This window comes from Diplodia corticola (genome assembly GCF_001883845.1).
Source record: "Diplodia corticola strain CBS 112549 chromosome Unknown scaffold43, whole genome shotgun sequence".
Lineage (NCBI taxonomy): Eukaryota > Fungi > Ascomycota > Dothideomycetes > Botryosphaeriales > Botryosphaeriaceae > Diplodia > Diplodia corticola.
The window spans coordinates 1-26475 of NW_017971522.1; the positions used below are offsets into that span (position 1 = coordinate 1).

The following is a 26475-nucleotide window of genomic DNA, read 5'->3' on the forward strand; positions in this document are numbered from 1 at the left end:
GGGGGGGGGGGCGCGGAGATCTGGCAGGCGTCGAGATTCAGGCGCATGGGCGGTGGAAATACAGGCCAATGGCTCGCGTTTGCAAGGATGGGCGTCCGGTCGAGATGCTATTATTATTATGGAGAGCAGCCAGGAGAGGCATTGGTAATGCGTACGTCAGCGCCGCCGCCTCCGAGGGCAGGCGCGCGCGCGCTGGTCGAGCGCTGCAAGCTTAAAGGCACCGCAGCGCGCGCTCCATCCTTCGCGCCGACGACAATGCTGAGGAGGCTCGCCGCAGAGCATCGTGTGGCGACCGCGCAGATGCGAGGCCCTCGGGCGGACTCTAGGTAGCTGGAATCCGGCCTAGCAAGCGCGCCCGCTACCCCGAGGGCGCTGATTGGGCCGGCTGCGACGCTTGGACTGCTGCTTGGCGGTGGCGGCGCCGGCTGCATGCTGGTGTGCGGGATGCGTCCAGCATCGTCCAGCAGTGGGGCGCTGGTGTTCTGTCGACGCTGCCGGCCGCCTCTCCAGCGCTGCTTACTCGCCCGCCGCGGCAAAGGCCGCCGCGCAACGCACCCCCCTCAACACCGCGGCCCCCTGCCGGCGCCGCCGCCAGCTGGAGCATGCCGGGGCCAGGATCGGATCCTCCCCCAGCAGCCCAGCACTCCAGCACTCCAGCAGTCCATGCGCGCCGTTGGCCGCGCCGCCGTTGCTTTTGTGCGTTTGCCTCCAAGGCCCATCTCACATGCCCAAGAGCCCCTTCTCCACAATCCTCATCTCGCCAGAATGATCGCCCGCTTGCCCCAACCCGGCAACCCAGCTCAATTTCGCGCCATCGCCAGACGACCGCGTCCGGTGGGGGTTGCGACCTTGGCTTCGCTTGCGGTCCTGAGCCAGCAGCCAATGTCCGGCCGCCGGCGCTCGTCGCGTTTCATGTGTGAGGTCGCCGCCGCCGCCGCCGCCGCCGCCGTCGCCGTCGCGATGCTGGCAGATCGATCCAACGTCAGCCGTTGGGCCCATGTCCATGACTGTGGCCTCGGTGCTCCCGTGCGTTCCTGCAGCTCAATCCGTGCGTGTCCCGCCGGTGTACATATATGCACGCGGCGCCCGCCCTCGTCGCTGCTGTCCCCAGGTGGGTGAGCAGCGCCATTCGCCGCGCCTGAAACGCCGCGAGCCAGGTAATTTTTCCGGTCGGGGGTGTCGGATTTAATCTTATTAATTCGTCAAAGTGGTGCAGCTAACCCCAACCATCTCACGTCACGAACCCTGCTCCATACTTGACGTGGTGTGATGGCTTGTGTTGAGCCTAGGCTCTGGCACCCCCGCTGACTTCCAGCATCCCCATCCACGGATACGTCGACGATCTTCGACCTGAATAATGCCGGCGGCTTTGCTCGGAAGGCGTCGAAAAGATGCAGAATCCCGTTGTTCCATGTCAAGCGTGCAGCTTCACGCTTGGGCCGGGTGCTGGGTGCTGGGTGCTGGGTGCCTCGAAAAACCTTCCGCTCCGAACTGGCCATCCCGGTAGACTGCGCCTAGTGCCTGGTCCGCCCACGCCGACGTCGACGCCGACACCGACGTCACTTCGAACACAGCCCGAGGCGGCGAGGAGCCGACCAGACGTTCCACGACCGTCGACCGCCTCGCGACCTGTACGCAGTAGACGGTAGTAGACAACGCCGGGGTGCGAAGGCACAATGGCACCACGGCACCACGGCACCGCGGGCTTATCGTCGTTGGCCCCCCGAAGGCCGAGATGACTGCGCTCTGGCAGGGTGTGGCGTAGGTTTGCTGCAATAATGCGCTACTTCTCCGGAAAAGACATCTTGGCTTTTGGCTCCCTCCGGCCAGTCGATCGCTTGCAAGGGTCCTGCATCCTTGACCGCTGTCATCCTGACCGGTTGACAAGTGCCGCAACGCCTCTTTCTAGCGGCCTGCAGCCTCCGGGGCCTCTCATGAGGGGCTGTTGTCGCCTCGTCCAATATACAGCTGTAGCTCAACAGAATGTGCCATTACCTGATGCCCAAAGCTAATGCATGCTGCTGCCCTCGCCGATAGGGCTCCACGGCTCTCCCAGGTCATCTGGCCGCCGGCCATGCACCTGAGTGGACGCTGCCAGTTATGCGCCTTATCGGCACCGGCACCGGTCTGCGAAGAAAGAAAGGTGGGGAGAAGAAAATTTCGAACACCAGTTCGCACTTTCCCTTTCCGTCCGCTTATCCGCTGTATCGTATTCCATCCCGACGTCTTTTGCATCAACTTTCACCCGTCGACAGGGTCATGCGGCGCTAAACACGATTGTCTCCGTCGTGCCACAACAATATGCTGCGTGCTGCTTGCTGCTTTCCAAACAACGTGACTGTGTCAAGGATCCTGCCCCATAGGGCAGCCCTCCCGCGCATCGTGACGCGGCTTGGCGCCTTAGCACATCGCAACACGCTTCCGCTTTCGGAAGCAGTAGGTATGGACACCCAGTCCGTTACGGATTGCCCTCCTTTGCCCGTCGTAACTCGTAACTGTATCAACGTTGCGACGACAGCTCATCGATCTCGGCAAATCCGCACAAGTCATTGCCGCTCAAATGCCGCTCACCTGCCCTCATTGGTTTGATCATCCCTTCCCGCAGCTCTTCCGCAGCCGAACGAGATCGGCGTGAAGAATCTTCGAAGCCTAGATCTTGGCTTCTTTTAGCTCGACTTTGTTGAGGCCGCGAGCATCACGTGCCTGCATGACCCCAAAGACGGATGACCATCTCAATGATCCACGTGCTTTGGGGGGCCTGCCATGGCAAATGCCGCTGTATTGTGCGTCATGATGCGAAAGCCACATTCGCATGCGGAGTAAACTCCTCTGAACAGCAACAGCATCTCATTGGCAGTCTCCGTGCACTGAGATGCAGGCCCCATCTGCATTACGTCCTTCCCCAACGCCCGCCCCACCAACAAGATCGCCAGCAATAATCTCTCATGAGCACACTTACCGTCCTTCTCCGCGGAGCCTTAGATGGCATTGGCGCGAAGCTCCGCCATAATCTCGCAATACACGACGTTGCTATGTTACGTGACATTACCCACGGCGATGGTGGCCGTCTTCGAAAATCCCATTGTCCTTTATCTTTCCAATGTGTGCTTGATTTCTTCACTTACCCGCGAGAGTGTCCTTCTTCAGGCGGGCCAGTCCCTCCTTCCAGCGCCCTTCTCGCACTCTTTTCACCTTTATAGGTGTGGTTTGCACAAGCCCTTAGAGACTCATCACTTCACTATTCGCTTCATCCTTTTCCCCGACTAGTTTCGACTCCTTTGGAGCCTTCTCCAAGAGTACGAGCTTCGCACTTGTAGGTTCCATACTCGATTCCGCAGCTCTTTATTCAAGATCCATCCCAGGCTTTTCGCTTGCCTGGTGTCATTCAGACAAACTCTAGTGAAAGTTTTTCAAGTCCAAATCGAGGGGCACACCTCGGCATGCCGGAGTCTTCAGTGGGTGTCAGCTCACTTGTTCTCCTGGGCGGTGGGGGCATACAAACGTGAATCGATGACTCTGGAACTCCAGTGCAGCGAGTCTGATGGCAGAACCTTGATAGAGAGGTTCGATAGAGGTGGTCAGTGAGGTGCAAATGCGGAGCCAGTGAACGACCACAACATTCTCGCAGTCGCTGGCCGACATCTGCAGCATGTCGTTCGATGGTGGCAGCTTGTTAGGCGGTATGGTGGAGATGTGGCAGAGTAATGGTGGCGGAGATATGGCGGGCATGCTGGCACCGTTGAGGAAGGAGAACAGGCGTGCCTGCCACATCCGATCCACGCCCGCATCTGCCTTTTCGCGAAACACTGCGCCGCCGTATCGCGCGTTTGGCATAGGAAATGTTCGAGGAAGATGATTGCGGCTCCGAAAAGAAAGAAAGAAAGCGAAGATACGTGTCGGAGGACTAGGGGAAACACCCGCAGTAAATTCGAGAAGCAAAAAAGCACCTCGGAAGCTGCAGTTCATCGTCTCACAGCCACCGCCGGCCAGACACACACAACGGCATGAGCTACTTACACGTGGTGAAGACATCTGCGGAAAAAAATGTTCATTATTCGTACAGGTAGCTGACCGATACCCGGACTACGCCTGGACCCGACATCACACAGCAGAAAGACTCCTTTCCCAATTAAAACCCCAGAAACCAACGAGCGCTCTCAGTTCTGCGTCCCCATCGCCTCCCTCGCACTCACGCTCCCCTGCGCCCTGAACAAATGCGGATTCCTCACAAACTTCTCATGCAACCTGAACTCGCCGTCCACCTCCACCTCGTCGTCCGCCCCGTCCGGATCCGGCCCGTACCCGCCGCCGCCCGGCGTCATGACGACGATGCGGTCGCCCGTGCCCATCGGCGTCGTCGCCCTGCCGCCCAGGCTGATGGTCCGGGTCGAGCCGGCGTCGAGCGGGTCCCTCCGGATCCACAGGTTGACGCCGCGCTGGCCCTCGCCGCCGCCGGCCATGCCGTACGGCGCGTTGACGCGGCGCTCCGACAGGATCGACACCTGCATCGGCCGCCGCAGCTCGATGTCGCGCACGCAGCCGTCGCCGCCGCGCTTGCGGCCGCGCCCGCCGCTGCCGGCGCGGATGCTGAACTCGCGCAGCAGGACGGGGTAGCGCTTTTCGAACGTTTCGGGGTCGGTCATGCTGGAAAAAGAAAAAAAAAGGGGGGAAAACTGTCAGCTTCCTGTTCTTCCTCTACCATTCTCCTTCTTATCTTTGTGTGAATAAAGGAGACGTGACTTACCGAGTATTGGTGATGTGTGTATGCACGCCGCTCTGGCCCTCCCAATCGGCACCGGCGCCTGAACCACCGGCGATGGTCTCGTAGTAGCCGAAGCCCTTGGTGACGTTTCCGCGGTCGTCGCGGCCACCGTAGCCGAAGGTGAGGTTGTTGCAGGTGCCCTGGCTGGCGGCGGCGGTGCGGAAGGCCTTGAAGATGAGGTCGACAATGCGCTGGCTGGTCTCGACGTTGGAGCCAACGGTCGCGGCCTTGAGTGACGGGCTCAGCAGCGTGTTGGGCGGGCAGTACACCTCGATGGGCGTCAGGCATCCCTGGTTCAGCGGGATGTCCGAGCTGATCATGCACCGCAGGCAGTAGATGATGCCGCTGTACATGATGGCCGGTGGCGTGTTGAGGTTGTTGAAGGCTTCCGGGCCCGTGCCTGTGAAGTCGAACTTGGCCGAGCCGTCGGTGGGGTTGATGGTGATTTTGAGCGCGAGGGGAGTGCCGTCGTCCATGTGGTCGATGGCGGAGAGCGGATGCCCGCGGAATCGCTTGCTGAAGCCCTTAAGAAGTTCGCGGACGGATTCCTCGGCGTTCTTCTGGATTGCTTCCATGTAGAACTGAACAACCGGCCAGCTATACTCCTTGACTAGCGAGCTGATGAGATGGATGCCGCGGTTGTTGGCCGCGATCGAGGCTTTCAGGTCGGCAATGTTGTCGCGGAGCGTACGTGTACCCGAGCAGCCTGGGTAGCTGCCTGGAACGTCGTAGAGGTGATACACAAGACCTTTTTCATCGAAGACACCCTCCTTGACCATCTTGAAAGACTCGATGGCAGCGCCTTCCTGCCAAAGCTCGGTGGAATTCGGAGGCATCGAGCCGGCAGCGATACCACCAATGTCCGCATGATGACCGCGGTTCGCAACGAAGAAGAGGATCTCTTGAGGGTTCTCTTCATCGTCAAATACAGGTGTGATCACGGTCAAGTCAGGGAGATGGGTTCCACCAGCACAGGGATGGTTGGACAGGATGACGTCTCCAGGCTTCAACTCCCCCTTCTTGTACAGATTGGCTTGGTAGCTAATGGCGGTACTCATCGAGCCGAGGTGACCGGGAATGTGGGGAGCGTTGGCCACAAGGCCGCCGGTGGCTGAGAAGACTGCGCAACTGTAATCGAGTCTTTCCTTGATATTGGTAGATATGGAGGTCTTCTGAAGAGTTTGACCCATCTGCTCTGGGTTAGCGTTGAATGGCTAAAGGACAAGGAAATACACACCTGCTCCGCAACACTCATGAAACGGTGTCCAAACACACTGAGTTGGATAGGGTCAATCTCATCTGTCCCGACTTTGACCTTCTCCGTATCCAGCAGTTCAATGACGAGATGTTCATCAAGGACAGTAGCCTCGCTCGCAGGGTCCAAAATGATGGTCTGCGTAGCATCGATTGCGACGGCCGGCCCCTTGACTTTACATCCCTTCGGAAGATCTGCGATGTGGTAGACGTGCGAATCAACCCACCCCTCCTTCTCGAAGTAGATCTTGCGGATACTCTTCGCCTTGGCCGGGTCGACATACGGCGCCTTGCTCAAGCTGTCGAGCTGAGCGAATGGGGAGGACAAGTGCATGTCCATCGCGCGACCAACGCTACGCACGCGGATGTCATCGACGAGGATATCACGGGGTTGAGTGAAGCCGAACTCGCGGTGGTGCCGGGCCACAAATGCCTTGCCAAAGTCACCATCGTCGGGTTTGGAGATCATGAGAGAAGTATCAGCACCCTTGTAGCGCATGTTGAGGAAGAACTCGTGTTCGATGCGATGGGGTAGAAAACCCTGTTTTTTCAGGGAGTCCTCGGCCTGCGAGGACAATGAGTCGAACCGAGAATCAAGACGTGAAGTTGCCTCGGGCGTGTAGGCCACGGCTTCCGGCTCCTGCTTCTCGACCACGACGTCGGCCAAGGCCATACCGTATGCGGAGAGGATGCTGGAGAGTTGATGGATCAAGACACGCCTGATACCAAGATCGCGAGCAATGGCAGTGGCATGCTGACCACCTGCACCGCCAAAGCAAGCAAGGTTGTGGGAGGAAGTCTCAAAACCTCGGCCTTCGCTTAGTGTGCGGATCGGCCTGGTCATGGTAGCATTGGCAACCTGGATGAAGCCCATGGCAACCTGTTCAGGGGTGAGCTTGTCGTCTCCGTGCTTCTCCTCGTTGACGACGTCGGTGAGCTTGAGGAAATCCTTCTTGACTTTCTGGAGGTCGAGAGGACGAGGGAAGTAATCGGGAAGAATACGTCCAAGGAAGCAGTTAGCATCGGTGATGGTCAAGGGACCATCGTTTCCATAACACGCGGGTCCGGGGTGTGCTCCTGCGGATTGAGGGCCGACCCTGAACAGTCCGTTCTGCCAGAAGAGCATCGAGCCGCCACCTGGAACAGTCAGCGTCGTGAAGTAGGAGTAGGGTGGAATCATGCGCACCTGCTGCCACAGTATTGATGTCCAATTGCGGGCTCTGAATTGTGACCTCTGCAGTTGTCGACTCGAAAACATGCTCCAGCGAACCACCATAACGGGAAACATCTGTGCTCGTACCGCCCATGTCGAACCCCAGCACAGGAGTACCCTCAATTGCATCATAACATGTCCTTGCATATCCGACGACACCGCCAGCAGGTCCGGAAAGAATGGCGCGAAGACCGGTAAAGTCTGTAAAGGGAGTCAAGCCGCCATCTGACTGGGACAGAAGCAGCTTGCTGGCATCGGCTCCCTGGAGCTCGCCTTTGAAGCCCTTCCGGAAGCTGTCCAGATACAAGGCAATGATAGGAGACAGATAAGCATCTGCAGTTGCGGACTGTGCTCTCGGCACAAGTTTGATCATCGGTTGAAGTTGGGAGGACAAGGCGACCTTGAAGCCCATCTCGCGGGCAATCCTCCCGATCTCAAGCTCGTGTTCGGGGAAGGTAAACGAGTGCATGAGCGCAACGGCAAGACTCCTGTAGCCTTGATCCCACAGAGATTGGAGGCTTTCCCTAACCTCGTCGTAGTTCGGCTTCTTCAGTACTCTCAAGGGCTCGCCAGTGAGTCCGCGGACAAGATCAGGATCTGCATCGACATCGATGGGCTCGGGCTCCGGATCCTCGGAGAATCCCTCAACCGTGACACGCTCATCCACCTCGACAACCGTTTCATACAGGCGGTCGAGCTTTTGGACGGACAAGTCGAACAGGTGAGGCCGTGCTTGGTTGCCGATGATGAGGAGATCCCGGAATCCTTTGGTGATGACTAAGGCAACGCGTTCGCCCTTCCGTTCTAGCAAGGCACTGGTGAAGTTAGCGAACCGACTAAAGTGGATGGGTGACGCGATTGTAGCGTCTTTCATCGAACCTGGATACAGTGAAGTTTCACTGTACGTGACTTACTTGGTGGCAACCGTCGTTCCCATACGAATCGATTCGACAGGAGCAAGATCTAAGGGTTCGCCGCGGGGCACCGGCTTTCCCGTTGCTATTTCCAGAATCTGCCGGATGCCTTCGGTCGGCGCATCGGGGTACTCATCGGGACAGACGGACAGGAGCTTGAGGACCAGATCATCATTGCGACCCGGAATGCGAGCCCAGCTGCCATCGTTAGCACATGCATGCGCCGGGTGCTTGGAGAACGGAATACTGACAAGTCACAGAAGGTACCGCCTCTGTCAATGGCTATCCGAACTCCCTCATGTGCGACTGAAGGCATGATGGACACGGCGATAAGAGAACCAGGGAGAAAGAGCTACATCAACAGGATGAAGGGAGAGGCGGGAGGATATATGGGCGGCCTGGGGAGCTACTATCGTGGATGCAGAAGCCCCTCCCTTCCCCTCATTGCGTAGCAGTGCCGGAAATGGAGATTGGAGAGATATGCATGGTGGAACGGCGCCGAGACGCATATTACGAAGTATAATTCCGTTGCGAAAATGGTCAGATTTGGATGCACGCAGTGGTGGACAACCGGTTGGAGGCGTCAGGTCCCGGAGTCACGTGGCAAGGGAGTCGGTCCCGTCGGCAGGATGCCGAGAAGCCGAAGGGTCAGAATGCTCGTCTGCAACCCACGGTTCCCCAGGTTTTCACGGTCGACATGAAGGCCGTTTCTCTCGCTACCCCAGGATCTGGGAGGCGGGAGGTGACGGTGCGCAGGCGGACGCGTCCTGCGTCTCGTCCGTGCGGCAGGCCGGGACGCCGGAGCCAGGCCAGGCGAGGAAGGGCCGACTCTTGAGCCAAGGGTGCTGCTGGCCTCTGGCCTCTGGGCTGCGCATTGTTACCTCTCGTGCCGTTCAAGCGCTGCCTCTGCGTATCGCCCGCCACAGATAGGTACGCTCTGTCCACTCTGCCTCAGCTCTTATCATGGCTCCAGCCTAGCCGTCTCTTCCGCTCGCCTTATCTGTTTCCGCTCTATCGCCGACGCGCCCGTCCACGCTCGCTTCTTGATCTTGATATACTCCTGTTCGTAGTTGCTCTCATCCTCAGTGAACCACCCTTTCCGCCAGCCCGCGTGCCGACACCAGCTGACCAGAGCCCAACCATGCCTGCCAAGAAAGATGAACTGCAAATTCTGAGCTCCTCCATGGGTGCCGAAGACCGCGAGCTCCGCCACGGCGAGAGCTCCGCCCTTCTCGACCCGGTCAAGGAGGCCAAGATGATGAGAAAGTTCGATGTGAGCCGCCAGCCGAGAATCCCGAGTGTTGCGCTTGTGCTGACCTGGCAAACAGATCTTTGCAGTTGGCATGTTGGGTATTCTGTATCTGCTCGCAAATCTCGACAGGTATGCCACAGAGCGCTGATCAAGACTTCTCTCTAGGGCCATCCTCTTATGGCTGTGTAGGTCGAACATAGGTAATGCTCAAGTCGCTGGCATGCCTGACGAACTTGGCCTCGTAGGAAACCAGTACGGCAATGCCGTCACCCTCCTTTACGCGACATACGTTCCTTTCGAGCTGCCAGTCGCTATTTTGCTCAAAATCATCGGCCCCAAGTGGCTCCTCACTTGCTGCTCCGCCGCCTGGGGACTGGTGTGTCTTGCCACCGGTTTCGTCCAGAACTGGCAAGGACTGTACACCTGCCGCCTGTTGATTGGCTTCTTTGAGGCCGGACTCATCCCCTGCATCAACGTTTATCTCGGCATGGTGTACAAGAAAAGTGAGCGCGGTAAGAGGTATGTGGATCCCGCCCCGCCCCACAAGCCGCACCACGGCGCTGACGACCCCAGATCGTCTGTTATCTTTGCCTTCAGCGCATTCGCCTCTGCTTTTGGCGGCATCCTGGCCTATGCCCTGACGCAAATCAAGACGAGCACCTACTTCACCTCCTGGCGGGCTCTGTTCATTTTCGAGGGCGGCCTTACCCTCGTCTGCGTCCCTTTCTTCTGGTACGCGTTTCCGCACGAGCCGCGCAAGGCGTGGTTCCTGTCGGAAGAAGAAAAAGAGATGATGAGGCTCCGATACGAACTCGACCCACACTGGGGCATTGACGAGAAGTTCACCTGGTCTGCGGTAGCGAACGCGCTGACGGACCCGAAATGGCATGCATTGTAGGTTACTACGGGGGTGCAGCGGCTTGGCGGCGGTTGGCTGACGCGGCATATAGTTGGATCTTCCAGTTCTGCGTGGACGTGTCGCTGTACGGCTTCACGACCTTCTTGCCCAAGATCATCAACGGGCTGGGGTACAGCTCGGTGACGGCGAACCTGATGACGGTGCCCATCTACATGTGGGGGCTGTGCACGTTCCTGTTCACGGCGTACATGTCGGACAAGCAGCGGCGACGGGGCTGCTGGATCGCGGGGCCGCTGGTGTGCCTGGTGATCGGATACGCGATGCTCATCTCGGTGGACAGCCTCGGGGTGCGCTATTTTGCCTGTTTCGGTAAGTCGACCAGGGCGTGCGAGGGCTGCAGGTTTGGGCTGACAAAGAGACGCGTGCAGTGGCCGTCATGGGCATCTACCCCACGACGGGGCTCAGCATGATGTGGCTGCAGGACAACGCGGCGCAGCATTTCAAGCGGGCGACGATGGTGGGCGGGGCGCTGACGCTGGGCAACACGGCGGGCGTTGCCGTCGGGCAAATCTTTACGACGGCATCGGCGCCGCGCTACATCAAAGGGCTGTCGATCGCGCTTGGACTTGCAGTGGTTGCGCTGTGCATGGTGGGCGGGCTGATGGCTGGCATGGCGCGGGCGAACCGGCGGCGGGCGGAGCGGCTGCGCAAGGCGGAAGAGGCGGGCGTGCCGCTGCAGGCGCAGCCGGAGAAGGGCGACATGGACGTGTATTTTGTGTACAGCTTGTAGTCAGTTAGGGTCGAGAGTCGAGAACAGGCAGTGGCCCAAAGCAGCAATCTCATGCGCAGTGGGCGGGCCAGGTGTGGAGGCCGATGGCCTGACGGAGCGAGGGCGAGCGAGGGCGCGTCTCCAGGCCGCAGACCCTGGGCGCGCAGCCAATGGCGTGGCCCTGGAATCAGCGAGTTCGGCGCGCCGTCTGCCGATTCCCAGCTGCGCCGTCGCGCGCCGGGCGTTGACTCGCCGCCGGGGCGATCCCGGCCACATGAACTGCAACCGTTACTTCAACCGGCTGCGAAGCCCGCGCCTGGCGCAGCTCGTTTCGCGGTGCTCCGCATCGTGCCTTACGCTAGCCTCTTAGTGATTGATGCTCGCTGACCGTCCACCCACTGCACCCGTCCTGGAGCTCCCCGCGCCCAGCCCGCACGCCCGCACGCCCGCCCGCCCATCGCCGACCACGCCGTATCAATTTCGGGCGCGAGCATGGCGCAACCAAGCACCCGGGCTATCGCTGCCCTATCAGCTGCCTCGCGTCCCGGCCTGCCGTCTGGTGGAGGAGTCGGCGCTGCCGCATGTCAAAAATCCACGAGCCCGCCCTTCCACGCCGCCGCGCCCTGTGACTCCTCCCCATTCCCTCGCCATGGACAAGCAGGAGAATCTCCTCGCGAGCAGCAGCGGCAAGAAGCGCTCCGAAGCCAAGATGGCCGCCTCCACCAGCAGCCCCGACGACCACGCCACCCGCGAGCCGCCCACCAAGAAGCTGCGCCGGAGCTATGTTGCGTGCGTACCCACAAGAAGCCTCCGTTCCCCACGATGTGCTGACCGACGGCTCCGCGCAGCTGTCACCGCTGCCACTCGCACAAGATCAAGTGCTCGGGCGAGACGCCCTGCCGCAGCTGCAGGAAGTCCAACAATTCGAGCCAATGCGTCTACCCGGTCCGAGATCGGAAGGTCGTCATCTCTGAGAGGTGCGTCTTCCACTTCCACCCCAGCCCCCGGTGGCCGTGCTGACTTTGCCCAGCTACCTCAAGAAGCTCGAGGCAGAGAATGCCGCCCTCAAACGCACTTCGCCGACCCCGCCTTCCCAGGACGAGTCCCGCCAAGACACCGCCGCTGACGACAGCGACGTCGACGTCGCCAACGTCGACGTAGCCAATCCCCTCCTCGAGGAGCATGTCCAGCAACAGCGCCCCGCTCCTTTCGATCGCGCCGCTGGCAAGCCCTTGTACATCGGTGGCGCCGCCTGCACCGCGTTCGGCACCCGCCTGCGCTTCTACGTCAAGGGAAATGACATGGTGCCTCAGCCGCGCCGCATGGTGTGCTACAAGCACCGCGGCCTGCTGCGCATTGCCAATACCGAGTTCCAGCTGCCGAACAAGACGTATGCCCGCATGTTGGTGCAGGTCGTCCTGCGCTTCATAGGGAGCGACTACCACCTCATCCAAAGGAAAAGCTTCTTGAGACGTATGGACGAGATGTACACTGCGCAGACGCACGACGATCCCGTCTTTCTCTGCAGACTGTTTGTGGTTTTCGCGTTGGGCGAGCTGTATTCCAAGAAGACGGCCGTGGCTGGCAACAGGAGAACGGTACCTGGAACGGCGTTCTTCCTGCAAGCCATGTCTCTCTTCCAGGACCTGCACGAGGAGGCGGATGTGGACTACATTGAAACCCTGTTGATCATGGTGGGTTGGGAGAACGCAGACAACAAGCCACAGCCAGCTAACCGTCTTCCAGTCTTTCTACTCGCACGCCTTGAACCGCAAGAACACGGCGTACACCTACGCCGGTCTTGCCCTCCGTCTCAGTCTTACTCTCGGCCTTCATCGCAACCTCACTTACGACAAGAGCATCAGCGCTGTCGAAATTGAAAACCGCCGGCGAGTGTGGTGGACCGTGTACACCTTTGACCGCATGTGCAGCTCCAAGTTGGGGCATCCTGTCATGATCCGTGACGAGGATATTGACACGCCTCTGCCGTCTACTGATGGGCTTTCTCCAGCGGAACGGGAAGAGTTCCTGGACGCCGAGCAATTGATCGCCACCGTCAAGCTTTCGCGGATAACTGGGAACATTCTCAACCTCATCTACAGCATACCAGGCGCCCAGCAAGAGATCAACTTTGTCCGCAACGTTCACAAGATCCTGAACAGCCTCAAGGAGTGGGATGCAACGCTGCCTGCGAGCTTGAGGCTTGACCCCACAGTCTCTCCTCCGTACAAAACTCGATCGATTGCTTCGCTGCGTCTTCACTTCAATCAGGTACGGACGACCACATCATTAACGCAACACAAAACTAACACTTGGTAGTGCATCATTCTCACAACCCGTCCGATTCTTCTCTACGTCTTCAAATACCACGTTCGCCCTGCTGGTTCCGCTGCCTCTCCAAACACGACGCGACCCCTTTCTCCCATGACCGCCGCTCTCAGCGAAGCATGCATCCACGCAGCTCGCAGCAGCAACAAGCTCCTTGCCCAGCTCTGGATCGATGGTGCAATTGCAACGTTCGGGTACTTTGATGCCCACTACATCTTCAGCAGCTCCATTGTTCTGCTGATGTCTAATATCCTCAACCCATCTGAGTTTGACAAGGACTCGATTGATCTGGCCTGGAGTCTTCTGCAGTCCATGGCTGATGATGGCAACCTTCCTGCGAGTGAATACTGCGAACGTCTTGCATTGCTGCAGAAGGATTTGGATGATATGTGTGGCAACGGAGGTGATGCGCCGCATGAATTCAATGGGGTTACGCCTCAAGAGCATCGGCCATCGTTCGATGCTGGTCTCAAACTTGAGCCGCACGTGTCCCCTGAACTCCTCCACAAGGCTTCACCACCCTCTCCTCATACCAACCTGCAACAACACACGCCCCCGACTTTGGATATGAACCTGGCAGCTGGCGAACGGAATCATGTTTCAGCCTCTGTCAATCAGTTCATCAAGAGTTTGCAGGCCACAAATGGAGGCGGGCTGTCTCCAGGTCCGGCGGGTAGTGACGCGGGCACAGCTCCGCTGGATGATCCGTACATTCAGGATTTTTTGACCCAGCCAGACCATCAATGGAGTCCGGGAACGCTGGGGATGACCGGAGAGAATTCCGTGCCATGGGCTTTTGCTTGGGAATCGGGTGAGCTACAAACGGGTTTCAATGGACTGTGAGGAAAAGACGAACAAGAAGGAAAGGACGAGGGACATGAGAATGACTGCTGATACCCAACGTATACGAACATTAACCTTTCAATGTGGTTGTTGCCTTGATCTTGATCGCCTGTAGTCATGTTCATCTGGCGAAATACCGGCCCTGGAAACTTAGCATTTCAAAAGTTCACGATCGGCACTTTGGATCTGTCGCCGTAGAACCAGTTCTCCAGGTTCTCAAACGTCACCCGGTCAAACTCTCGCCATGTCGTGTTGGAGCAAACCCCAATGTGCGGCAACAGCGTCGTCATCCAGTTGTCCCTCAGTTTCGGGTTGACGCCCGGCTCATTGGCATGCACGTCCAAGCCCACGCCCAGCACCCGGCCATCCTCCATGGCCTCGATCAACGCGTCCTCATCAATCAGGCCTCCACGCGCGATGTTCACCACCCGCACCCCGCTCTTCTTGACCAGCCGCAAGGTCTCTTTCCCCAACAATCCCCTCGTCTCATCCGTCAGGGGGCAGGCCAGACACAGGCAATCCGCCTCCCGCAGCAGACTCTCAAACGTGTCGTGATACACAGCCTCACACCCCAACGCAGCCAGCTTCCCCTCAGCCGCCGCGTTCCGCCGCCGGTTGTGGTACGCCACGCGCATGCCCAGCGCGGCGGCGCACTTGACGGCGATGCGCGTGCCGATGTCGCCCATGCCGACGACGCCCAGCACCTTTCCGCACGGGTCCTCGGCTTTGGCGCCGAGCTGCCTGGAGTCGTACCAGGTGAGGGCGTGCTCGTCTTCGTCTTCGTCGTCGTCGTCGTCGTCGTCCTCCTCCCCCTCTCCACCACCACCGCTGCCGCATCCCCTCATCCTCCTCCTCCTCCTCCCCCTCCCCTTCCCCTCCTCCCCCCGCGCACACTTCTCCGCGAAGCTGAAATACCGAAACGCGCCCAGCACGAGGTGCAGCCCGGCGTTCGCCACCGCCTCGGTGCACGTGTCGGGCGTGTTTGCGTACGCGACGCCGCGCGCCGCCAGCGCCGAGACGTCGGCCGCGTCGTGCCCGTGGCCCGAGCAGGTGACGAACTCGACCGAGGCGGGGAGCCGGGCGGCGGCGTCGGTGCCGAAGAGGCGCAGGTCGGCGTGGGGGCCGGCTTTGAGCCAGCCGGTGCGGAGGATGGCGCGGAGGGCGGGTTTGGCTGGGTTTGTGTTTGCGTCCGAGGAGGAGGAGTTGTTCTTCTCGTTGCTGGAGAAGTTGTGGGAGAGGTGGGAGAGGAAGGCGGGGATGGTGGTGATGGTGGGGGGGAGGGTGTGGATGGTGAAGAGGTGGTGGAGGCGGGCCCAGGTCGAGGCGGGGAGGATGGGCTCGACGGGCGTGCGGGTGTGGGAGTGGATGACGAGGATGTCGGGTTTGGGGTTGAGGGGGGTGGGCCAGCTGGTCGAGCTGGGTTCTTCGTCTGACGTGGGAGGGTCTGAGGAGGCCATGGTGGAGAAAGAGAAAGAGAGAGAGAGAGACGAGCACGGCGTGGGCTGTTGCTTCTTCTCTCCAGACGACCAGGAGGGGTCCGGTACGGGTGCTGAGTTTTGATGTGGAAGGAAAACTGGATGGAACGGACGGTTTGGATAAGGCTGCAGGAAATCAAGAACACGGTTCTCGATGGAGAGATTTTTGGGTATCACCTAGGAAAGGAGCAAGAAGGACGAAAGGACTTTTCAAAATGCCGGTGGTTGCCGGGCCTTTTTGTCTGCAGTTTGATGGATGGTCGCTTCGGAAAGCCAGCGGTCCTCCCGGGGTTTGCATGATCGGTTGGATCGGATTCGAAGCGAGCGGGCGTGGAAGCCGAGTGTGGCACGGCTATCTAATCGGCCCAGGGCGGTTTCTGCCTCGGAAGCGTGCTCACGAACCCTCCAGAACGTCCAAGATGTCTATACAGACTCCAAGTCCGCCGTCCCGATGGTGTTTCGGGCACAGCGCCGTCGACGAGCTTGGTCGTCTAATTCGGGCTCCGCCGGCCGCTTAATTCGCCCCGGCCGGCGGCTACTACTGGCCGCCGACGACAAAAGGGCGTGAAACAGAAACAGGGCAAGTGACGACGATGCCCCCGCACGGCCAGAAGCCTCGCCGATGTCGGCGGGGACGAGCTCCACCGTGCATGATGCGCCCATGCAGCTGCGATGCATGCAAGGGATGGTCCCTGCTTGCTTTGATAAGATGGTCTGTCCGCATTTCTCTTATCGTTCACGTAAAAACCACGGGGGTGCCCCCGCTTTGCGCAAGTGATTGCCGATGACGACGTTTGATGGCTTGATAGCATTGAAGCGGGCAGCTTGTGTTTCACGGAAACTTATCGTGTGCGCCTTTTTGACGTAAGGTCCATGTGTCTTGTCTCACTCGTGGGCCTGAGCCTTTACTTGCTGTGTTTTTGCGCTCCGCTAGACAAGGGCAGCCGTTGTCGCTGGTTGCGGGCGGTTTGTGAGAGGAGCGGGCCGTTAGTCACGCATCTTATTCGCCAACACTGCATTCTCGACCGCCGATTGTCTTGATTGCTCTTCGAACCGAGGAAGGTCGAGCCACGGCCGCTTTACGTATAAAGATTCCGGCTTACCGCATCGCTGCGCGGGAGGATTGAAAAGGTGCTTATCGTTGGCTTTCATCGCCAGCCATCTTTATACCAACGTCGCTGCGACCCGCTTCCTCGTATTCTTGCGACTACTACCAGAAATCCCTGCTACTCAATCATGGTTGCTCTCGACCCCACCATGCAGTCCTCCCTCGTCGACTTCGTCAGCCCGCTCTCCTCGGTCCAGTCCTTGGTGGTGAAATCCGCGCTGGTCCTGTCCCTGCACATCCTCCTGTTCATCATGCTCGTGCCGCAGCAGGAGCAGAAGCGGAGCCGGAGGACGCATTGGGCCGAGAAGAACCAGCAGGCTTCGCAGCCGGCTGTCGTTCCCATCAAACCCGCTGCTGGTGCTGGCGGCAAGCATGAGAGGAAAGACAGCTTGTTCTCGTGATGCAGTTGCGAGAGTCAGTCAGCCTGGCTGCATACTGCTCGGCCAGCCATCTACGGCGGTGCTGGTCGACACGTTCATTTTGCGAAGAATGGTGACGTCTGCCACGATTCCAATCGAGCAAGGCGCGCGGAGCCCACCCAGAGATATACACCAAGGAGAAAAACCGAACCACGACGTTATGCAGATGATTTTCTACCAACACTGCCGAGTGGAGAACCAACACCACAGGCTTGGCAGAGCCTTTCCAACCTTTGGCCTCATGAGAGATTTTACCGGGAACTTATGTCGAGCGGGCGCTTCACTTGTTTCGTGTCCGGAATGGACTCGCAAATCACATTGTTGTGTGGTCCCTTGCGATTGCTGTATAAAATGGCCTATGACGAGGCGGCGGTAGTATGCAGCGGGTATTGAAGGAATTCGGTGTCGATAAAACTTGGCCATTTCGCCTTCAGAACGACCTCACGAGAGTTTGTTATTTTATCATCACAGCCAGACACAATCCCATCGTTTAAGTCTGACCTCGCGTGCACTCATCCTCACCGTCACATGTTGAGCTCGATCAGGGGGGTAGCTCTACTAAAATCAACCAGCTCGAATCTAGAGGACGTTTTTCCAGCTTCATCAAAATATGTCTTCCTGCACTTCAGAGCCATTGCGTATTTCATCTCCTGCTGTGACTCATCCTTCCCTGTCATATCCATCATGGGTTCCAAAGGGTATGTATAAATGGCAAAAATCACTTGACGCCCGCAGCACACACATGAATGATGCAAGGCTTCCGCCATTCTTCAAGGGAAATGGACCGAGAGCAAAGATCGTAAAAGACGAATCTTGGTGGTGCAGACGGTCGACTGGGCTTGGCCTGCCCATCCGTTCAATGTTCGATCACTGTCGAAGGTTACTGATGCAGCTCCGAAATAGTCATTCAGTCTCCATCAGCCTTCTGCCCTGGCCCGACCCGCCAATCTCCCATGGTAAGCCCGTCCTTCTTGAAATGCCGGCCCAAATGATCCATCCTCTCCCTCCACCCCTTGAAGCAGTCCTTCCTTCGACAAAACCCACACCAGCAATACCACCCCTCCAGCTCTTCCCCAACTTCCAGCTCACCCACAGCCCCGTAGTGCCCCAGCCCGGCATCCCGATCCACTCCGTGCACCGTCCGTAAATGAACGACGAGATGGTCCTTCCGCATGAACTGCTTCCGGCACCACCTCTTCCCCTCGCCCTCGTCTTCCCAGTGGTCGGTGACAAAGTGCGAGCTGGTGGGGTCGAGCGCGCCGCACGAGGCACAGCGGTGGCGCTGGTCGGGTGCTTGCTCCGCGGAGGCGGAGGGCGGTGCGGTGGCGGCGCCGACGGTGCACAGCCAGATGCGCTGCGGACGGCTCTTTTGCTCGTGTTTGATCCATTCGCCTTTGCGCGGGAAGACGCGGCCACAGGCACGCGTGCACTGAAAGGGACGGGATGGATCCTGGGTGTGGAGACGCTCTGGGCTGTCGGTCGGCGTGCAGCGATGGGTCTGTGGTTTGAAGGCTCGCGAGTGGTGATGGTTGGTCGGAGGGCTGATGTTCCGGGAAGCAGGTGCTTCGGCGTTTGGTAAAGAGTGGAAAGGGGTTGGTGGCGATGATGATGGGGGGGACACGAGCTGAAGATATTGGTTGCTCGTACTCGAGAAAGAAGAGGATGGTGGGAGCGGCGCGGGTTGGGACAGTCGTTGGCCAAACCAAATTTTGATCCGAGTAATGGATTCACCAGTAAGCTGCTGCAAGGCCGCAAAGTCTTTGTCCTCGGGCCAGCAAGGAGAGAAGTTGGAGAGCCATCGGTGGCAAAGATCTGCTGCTTTCGCATCAATAGGCGTGGTGACTTCCTCAACATCCATTCGTGAGAAGGAGTTTTCGGAAGAAGTTCTAGGCGTGAAATCAAGCCGAGCGGTATCCGAAGCGGAGTGGCGCTGGAAACTTGATAGTCTTGAATCAGAGCTTCCAACAGTCGATATGGTCGAGGGTGTGGTCAAGTCCACGCCATCGAAAATCGACCAATCAACAGAGCTGCCCTCGTAAAGGTCATGGCGAGAGGACGGCTCGTAGGTGTGTGGTTTGGATGAAAATGCCGAAGCGGCCAAGATGTTTCCGCCACAGTGGTACATTGGCGAAGCTAACGCGGTACCACTCAGCGGATTGCCCTGGAAAGATGCGGTTCCTGGCGTCTGCTGAGGATGCGAACCGTCCAACTGCAACATAGATGGAGAGATTAGTTTCCGGGGCGGGTACTGAGGTGGGGCTTGAAACGGATTCATGGGTATGTTGGTGGCTAGTAAGATAGAGAGGGTCCTTGAGAAACGATTCAATTGGCCGTTGGCTGCGGGACAGGCTGTTTTTATTGGTTGCAGAGCCTCGTGGATGCCGGGAGACGCAAGAACAAGGGTGCAAAGACGGCGTTGGAGCCTAGTACCACATGGACCAGGGTTCGAGGGATATATGATCCCTGCTACATGTGATGGGGGGGTGGCGGGGTCGACGACAGTGACCAGAAAAGGCAGGCCAGTCTGTAAAGAGAACCGGGTCTGTCTGGATCGTACGCAAGCTGATGAGTGTGCGGGGAAGTATGCCGCGTGTTGCGGTTCGCAATACAAGTTTTTCCAACGTGCCAAAACAGGCACGAATAAGCTGTCTTCTAATCCATCAGTTCGCAATCCCCAGGAAGTGCTATGGCTCGGCTTATCGAAAGAAAGATGAAAGTGGGGAGCGAAACACAAACCAGCTCACTCACCCGAGGAGTCCGCGTGAGGATGGTTTTGTATGCCAAAAAGCGGGCTAATCAGCAGAACATGGAAATGGGCGTCGTTCAGGACTGGATTGTCGAAGTACGGGTTAGTAAGCACTTGATATACACGGGAAGCTGACTTTGCTGTAATGGCTGTCATGGCGAACGACGCGCAAAGTATGGCTTAGCTCGACCAAAGGAGCACGAGAAAGTCGATCATTGCTGCCTGAACGCGCCATCAGTGGGGTTTGGCGAATCCAGACTCACGGCTTGCAGCGTGATGTTGGTTCCGGCGGCAAAAAAGGGCAAAGAGGCGAAATATGCGCCCTGTCGCCTCTGTTGATAGGATTGCTGCCTGGAGGGAATCCTGCTTTTACTCGTATCGACTGTTGCTGCCCCCGGCTGCGATGCATGTCCAGCCATGGATGAGTCAGCTGGGTGTATGTTGGCGCGCATGTGCAAGGCTCAGCGTGGAACATGGGTAGGACCGTGGGACCTCTCTCCGCTCGCTTAGCCGCTCCTCCGCTCCGCTCCGCGCCAGGGATTGAGATCGGATAACCGCAAGTAATGACTAATTGGCGGAGCAGAAGCCAGCCCCCACTACTGATGAGGCGGAACGCGTCTCCCGGAGCGGTACAAGTATCTCAGGACTTCCCACAAAGAACCGACGGTTTCCATTGGAACTCGACCGAATCTCGCGAACCACAAAAACATGGTTGTTGCAATGGACGGAGCCACTATCAAAGAGAAGCTGGTGCGCACCGTTGCACCAGCCCATCTCATCGTCTTGGGAGTGTACCGTTCGTCATACCGCACCGCTTGCCGCGTTGGACCTTCTAGCTGACCGTACCGCATTGAAGAATTCATCCTGACCATCATTGACACCGTCATCGTCCAGCATGAGCCTGGCCTCCTTCTGCAACTCTCCAAGCTGCGCGGCCGCGCCTTCTCTCGTTTCTGGATGGCATACGGTGACACGAATCAACTTACCGCAATCGATTCCTAGGGGTCCAGCCACTGACTATGCTGTTCAACAGGCGAGTCCATGTCCGAAGTCATGGCTGACGATGCTGTCGCTCTCATGCGCTCCCTGCGCGGCACCGTCCTTGACCTTGGGCCCGGCACTGGTGGTACGCAAACACTCGACATCCTGAGATAGGCCCCGCTAACGTGGGAGCAATTCGTTCTCGCAGAACAGCTTGTGCGCCTCACGCCGTCGCACTTGACGCGCGTCTACGGCGCCGAGCCGGCAGAGCAGTTCCACGGTAGGCTGAGGGCCAATGCCAAGAAGGCGGGTCTTGAGGACAAGTACAAGGTGCTGCATGCAGGTGCGCAGCCCGAGAGCCTCATCCCGGCGCTGGCAGACGCGGGTCTTTTTCAGAATGGGTCCGAGGGCATCTTCGACGAGATCTGCTGCATCAGGGTGCTATGCGGCGTGCCACGGCCGGAAGAGACGATCAAGGGATTGTACAAGCTGCTGAAGCCGGGCGGAAGGATGGTGGTGCACGAGCACGTCGTGAATCCTTGGCGGGAGACGGGTGGCAGCTTCGTCTCGAGGGTGTTGCAGACGGTGTACGCGTGGGCGGGATGGCATCTGTTTCTTGGCTGCAACATCGACCGAGACACGAGGGCGATGCTGCTGGATGCTGGGGGAAAGGGCGGATGGTCCGAGGTGGAGCTGAAGGGCTTGGAGACGTGGAGCGTGCTGCCTTACTGCACGGGCTATCTGGTGAAGAGCGGATAGAGAGGAGGAGGTTTCATGGCGATAGCGTCGTCGCAGAGCGGTCTTGGTAGCTGGGCATTGTGACTTGGCTGCGCAAGTCTGAAAGGACGTGTTGCACGGGCGCTCCGTGGTTGCGAGTCGACGCAGATCTGGTGCGGAGTATGTACCCGCAGAAGACGCCATGTGCGGACGCTAAAGTTTGGGAAAGGGTTGCGTCAGACGCTTTCCAGAAGAAAATCGACACCTGCAACGGCAGTCTGATCCCGCCCAGCCGAGCGACACAGCTGGGCGTTGCTGATGCGGCTCATTATTGCGCGCGCCCTGCTCGCCTGCTCGCCTGCTCGCCCGCCAGCCAGCCGGCGTTGGCTGCGCGGTATTTTTTCCCGCCCGTGTGCGGCAAAAATTACTGCAACGCACATGCTCTCTTTCCCTGCGCAGCGCAGCCTGAGGCTCGGGCTAATGGGCAGCGAGTCCCTTGCAGGCTCCCAAAAGCTGGAGGCGCCCGCCAGCAGAGGAAACACTCGGGCGGCACCACGCGTACGGCTATTGTTCTCCCTCGACCCGGCCAGACCCGAGCGGACCCGACCAGCAATTGCATGCCGAGGGAAGTGCGCGTGCAGGTCCTGTATGTATGTACATGCGTAGCTGTTGTTGCTGCGCGCCGCTCCACCAACCTTGGCGGCGCGGCGGTCGGCCTGAGCGGTCAAGCAAGGCCACGATCCGCAGGCGCTTTTGCGTGTCAGCTGGGCGCTGAAACCCGAGTAGCTCGCACGCGGGTTGGCACGTGAAGACATTGGTGCGTAGAGTTGGGTTTTGGCTTGGGGCGGCTAAGGCGGGGAAGACGATGCGGGCAGACGGGAGCGTTCTCTAAGCTCCAGAAAAAGAAGCCGATGACTCCCCACACGCCCACGCCCACGCCTACGCCCACGCCCACGTCGCCTGCTCTCGTGCCTCTCCAGCGAGCGCTCTCCTGAACACCACCAGTCTGCACTGTGCTGCAGCTTGCGCCGTGCCCGAGCCCCTGCATCAGCCAGCGCGCCCCAGCCCCGCCGTTGTGCAGACCGGCCCTGCGCTCGCCCATACCTCGGTCCCTCCCCGAGAGCTCCTAGTCGCGGGGACCAGCGCGCGCCGCCGGAGAACCAGACACCCGCCCTCACCACCGTCCCGCGACACCACCCTGGCGCGCTCCATATACGATTTGACCCCCCATCCGCGCGCTGCGAGGCCGCGCAGCTGCTCCCGCCATGAGTTGGAAGAAGACGGCTGAGCTCATGAACACCATCCGGCACTATGCTGGCTTCCCTGCCACCGGGGTCAGCTTGCGCCAGATGGTCCAGTTTGGCGAGCGTCCCTCCACCGGTATACCAACAGCCCTCCGGCGCGATTCCAAGGGCTGCACTAACAACATCCCCCCAGGAACGCTGTTCCGCGCCTCTCAGTTCCTCTCCGAAGAGCTCCCCATTCGGCTTGCCCACCGCGTGCAGGAACTCGAGGAACTGCCCGACGGCTTGAACGAGATGCCCTCGATCAAGCGCGTGCAGGACTGGTACGCCCAATCCTTCGAGGTAAGTGCCGAGGCCTCGAATCCTGTGCTCTTCGCTTCTTCTGACGCCCGTGATATGATTAGGAGCTCGTCACCCTTTCCCGCCCAAAGCTGACCCAAGAGGTGCGCGAACGCCTCTTGAAGCCTGCCAAGAAGGCCAGCAAGGAGTCAAGAATCCTCAGCCAGACCACTCCGAACCCCAGCATCACCAAAGGCCAATACCGCTCCGAGCCGAGGGGTTTCGACGAGAACGGCAATGGCAACGGCGGCGGCAAAGTGGCTGCGGCGAAGAGATACTACGTCGCAGCGGACGACGGCCAGGAATGGCCGCCTGAACTGCACCAGTACAACCTCAAGTTTGCTCAAACGCTGGAGAAGATCAAGCGCCGCCACGACAGTGTGGTGACGACTGTCGGTATGTTGAGGGTGCTAGTTTCTGCAGGTGTTGCTTGGCTGACATGTGAAAAAAAGCCCAGGGTATCCTCGAATGGAAGCGGAAACAACAGCGGATGCAAATTGACCACAACGTCCAAGCTTTCCTCGACCGGTTTTACATGTCGCGTATTGGTATTCGTATGCTCATCGGACAACACATTGCGTTGACGGACCAGCGGCAACGCAGCGACCCCAACTATGTCGGCATCATCTGCACCAAGACGAACGTACGCGAGCTGGCAATGGAAGCCATTGAGAACGCGCGGTTCGTTTGCGAGGATCACTACGGCCTGTTCGACGCTCCGAAAATCCAGCTGATCTGCGACCCGAACATCCACTTCATGTACGTCCCGGGACACTTGTCGCACATGCTCTTCGAAACCTTGAAGAACTCGTTGCGCGCCGTTGTCGAGAGACACGGCCAGGACAAGGAGGAATTCCCGGTGACCAAGGTCATCGTGGCAGAGGGTAAGGAGGACATCACGATCAAGATCTCGGACGAGGGAGGCGGCATTCCGCGCAGTGCCATCCCGCTCGTTTGGACGTACATGTACACCACGGTAGACCAGACCCCCAACTTGGATCCGGACTTCAACAAGAGCGACTTCAAGGCGCCAATGGCTGGTTTTGGATACGGCTTGCCCATCAGTAGACTCTACGCACGGTACTTTGGCGGCGACCTGAAGCTGATCAGCATGGAGGGGTGAGTGCTTGTCAACAGCTCCGAACCGACGGTGGACGAGCTTCTGACTGACATTATCCAGATACGGAACGGACGTGTACCTGCATCTCAACAGACTCTCGTCCTCGTCGGAGCCTTTGCAATGACAGTTGCCAGTCAGGAGGAGCGAATGGGAACGCAGAAGCCCTATAAACCAGAAAACCATGCTCCAAGGATTGACGCGGCAGTCGGGACAGTCGATAAGCGCGAGGAGTGCGGCCATCGCCATGGCGAGCCGCGTGAAGCGCCTCAAGGTTGACAACACCATGAGCTGGGAAATCAACGAGAGACGCCAGGTCGGCGATGCTGAGAGCATGGTCAACGAAGGCCTGGAGGCAGCGTGGTGGCGCAACGTTGGGATGGAAGAAGGAGTGTAAGCTGGAGAGGAGACGACTCATGGCCTGCAACGTCTCGCATGGATGAGACAGGAAGAGCGGGTAGAGGCAAGATTGGCCGGCTACTGCGACTCGTTGGATGTTTTGTTTCGCCTATTCTTTCCTCATTCTTTTTGTTTGTGTGCGGTGTATATCTCTCTTGCCGACGGAGGGCTTTTTGTGCATATGGGGTGGCGACGGGTCATGGGCGTGTTGAACATGGATTGGGTAATGGTTCGGTTTGAACAAGCCCGGATGGCTATAGCAGTCAGTTCTTGATGGGCGCGGAGACGAAAAGAATGTCAGGTCACTCAATAATTCAGCATTGGCGCTTGGAACTAGCGATTGGCACAAATGTTGGAAGATGTCGCGGCTCCGAGCTGACTGCAAGATGAGGTGTCGTCTCAGGGATTAAACCAGACATGAGTCCCTGTAGTAGTAGTAGAGAGTAGGCCTCCCAGCGACGGTCCCTTGCAGTCTACCATTCACCAATCAACCAGCTCAGACGTCCACTTATGACAGCTCTCCTTGTCACGTAGCGTTGTGCGACGTCGGTTTCCCTGTTTCGGGCTGGGTGCCGCCATGACATCATCGGCTTCTGCGGCCGACATGGGCCCCGCCTGGCCACCAAAACGTTGTTGTACAGGGAGCTTGACGCAAGTGCGCGGAAAACCTGGGAACTAGAACAAGGACGACATCCATGTCAGCCGGTAGGATACTTTAGAACCAGGTCTGGCCCCCCTCCCCTCCAGAACTGATCATCTCTAAACGCTACTACTACTGCTACTGCCACCTATCTTCCGCCACCAAAACCTTGGGGGAAAATCGAAGCAACAAAAAACCAGAAGCCACATTACGAACCACGTCAAGAATGTCCAACGTCAACAACTCGAACGACGAGGAGGGCAACCAGCCTAGCGGTACGTCGTCTTTGGCATGTTTTGAATCTCCCTCCACCCCGCCTGCCCACTAACAACACCCTTTCCTCCCGGTCGTTTCCCCTCTCTTACTTCTCGTCCCTTTCCCTCCAAACACCATCCTCTTTCACAACAACAACAACAACAACAACAACAACAACAACAAAAGCACCAGCGCAGCGTCGTAGCTGACAGCGAACCCCACACAGGCATCCTCGCCAAGGGCCTCGACCCCGTCGGCCAAGGGCTCGGCAAGGTGCTGTCGCCGGTGGGCGCGGTGGTGGGGACGGTGACGAAGCCGGTGACGGGGACGGTGGGGGGCGTCACGAAGCCGTTGCTGGACCCCGTCGTGGGCGAGGAGAAGGAGCGGTCGCAGATGATGGGCGGCGACAAGCGGGCCGAGGATTTCGGCAAGCAAGCCCAGCGCGACAAGGAGCCGTTTGGCGGCAAGGAGCAGACGGGGCACAATCCGTTGGGCTTGTGATCAAGGGGAGATCGGTTTCTGGGCGGAAACACACACGCCTTTGTACTTTTTTTAAACCCCCGTTTCGGATGATGATGATGAAATCAATCTAATGAGCAAATGATATTGTAAAAGAAGAAGAAGAAGAAGAAGAAGAAGAAGAAAAGATGTATGTCATGTAAACGCCGTCTTTGTGTCTGTCTATCAAACGCCTAGGCTCCTTCCATATAATATCCCAACCCAAATCGAAATAAACTTCGTCGGCAGCACGGTACAAAACAAAACCGCGTAGCCATTAACAGGCGCCTCTCTCTCTCTCTCTCTCTCTCTCTCTCTCTCTCTCTCTCTCTCTCTCTCTTTC

The 26475-nt window shown here is 58.5% G+C and overlaps 9 protein-coding genes across 9 annotated transcripts; 6 read left to right on the forward strand and 3 right to left on the reverse strand.

Annotated features, from left to right (window-relative positions):
* Positions 1-4157: 4157 nt before the first annotated feature.
* On the reverse strand, positions 4158-8459 carry BKCO1_430001 (5-oxoprolinase (atp-hydrolyzing); the record flags this gene model as incomplete). Its single annotated transcript, XM_020275952.1, has 6 exons — positions 4158-4644; positions 4745-5952; positions 6000-7153; positions 7203-8044; positions 8144-8341; positions 8395-8459. The coding sequence occupies 6 exons, from the start codon at positions 8457-8459 to the stop codon at positions 4158-4160; spliced, it is 3954 nt and encodes a 1317-aa protein (XP_020128124.1).
* An 825-nt stretch (positions 8460-9284) lies between these two features.
* Positions 9285-11044, forward strand: BKCO1_430002 (high-affinity nicotinic acid transporter; the record flags this gene model as incomplete). Its single annotated transcript, XM_020275973.1, has 6 exons — positions 9285-9416; positions 9472-9524; positions 9585-9914; positions 9969-10289; positions 10346-10623; positions 10683-11044. 6 exons carry the CDS (start codon positions 9285-9287, stop codon positions 11042-11044), a joined length of 1476 nt encoding a protein of 491 aa, XP_020128126.1.
* Positions 11045-11672: 628 nt separating this feature from the next.
* Positions 11673-14194, forward strand: BKCO1_430003 (c6 transcription; the record flags this gene model as incomplete). Its single annotated transcript, XM_020275984.1, has 5 exons — positions 11673-11812; positions 11872-12000; positions 12054-12717; positions 12770-13294; positions 13343-14194. 5 exons carry the CDS (start codon positions 11673-11675, stop codon positions 14192-14194), a joined length of 2310 nt encoding a protein of 769 aa, XP_020128125.1.
* Positions 14195-14352: 158 nt separating this feature from the next.
* Positions 14353-15651, reverse strand: BKCO1_430004 (glyoxylate reductase; the record flags this gene model as incomplete). Its single annotated transcript, XM_020275995.1, has 1 exon — positions 14353-15651. One exon carries the CDS (start codon positions 15649-15651, stop codon positions 14353-14355), a length of 1299 nt encoding a protein of 432 aa, XP_020128122.1.
* Positions 15652-16905: 1254 nt separating this feature from the next.
* On the forward strand, positions 16906-17178 carry BKCO1_430005 (uncharacterized protein; the record flags this gene model as incomplete). The annotated part of the gene is made up of 1 exon (XM_020276006.1): positions 16906-17178. The coding sequence occupies one exon, from the start codon at positions 16906-16908 to the stop codon at positions 17176-17178; it is 273 nt and encodes a 90-aa protein (XP_020128121.1).
* Positions 17179-18103: 925 nt separating this feature from the next.
* BKCO1_430006 (dual specificity mitogen-activated protein kinase kinase 1) lies at positions 18104-19471 on the reverse strand (the record flags this gene model as incomplete). The annotated part of the gene is made up of 1 exon (XM_020276017.1): positions 18104-19471. The coding sequence occupies one exon, from the start codon at positions 19469-19471 to the stop codon at positions 18104-18106; it is 1368 nt and encodes a 455-aa protein (XP_020128143.1).
* Positions 19472-20650: 1179 nt separating this feature from the next.
* On the forward strand, positions 20651-21682 carry BKCO1_430007 (phospholipid methyltransferase; the record flags this gene model as incomplete). The annotated part of the gene is made up of 4 exons (XM_020276028.1): positions 20651-20738; positions 20799-20909; positions 20976-21068; positions 21132-21682. The coding sequence occupies 4 exons, from the start codon at positions 20651-20653 to the stop codon at positions 21680-21682; spliced, it is 843 nt and encodes a 280-aa protein (XP_020128123.1).
* Positions 21683-22905: 1223 nt separating this feature from the next.
* BKCO1_430008 (pyruvate dehydrogenase kinase) lies at positions 22906-24737 on the forward strand (the record flags this gene model as incomplete). The annotated part of the gene is made up of 6 exons (XM_020276039.1): positions 22906-23020; positions 23078-23226; positions 23289-23619; positions 23676-24342; positions 24404-24418; positions 24482-24737. 6 exons carry the CDS (start codon positions 22906-22908, stop codon positions 24735-24737), a joined length of 1533 nt encoding a protein of 510 aa, XP_020128128.1.
* An 868-nt stretch (positions 24738-25605) lies between these two features.
* BKCO1_430009 (uncharacterized protein) lies at positions 25606-26135 on the forward strand (the record flags this gene model as incomplete). The annotated part of the gene is made up of 2 exons (XM_020276050.1): positions 25606-25654; positions 25861-26135. The coding sequence occupies 2 exons, from the start codon at positions 25606-25608 to the stop codon at positions 26133-26135; spliced, it is 324 nt and encodes a 107-aa protein (XP_020128127.1).
* Positions 26136-26475: the final 340 nt, after the last annotated feature.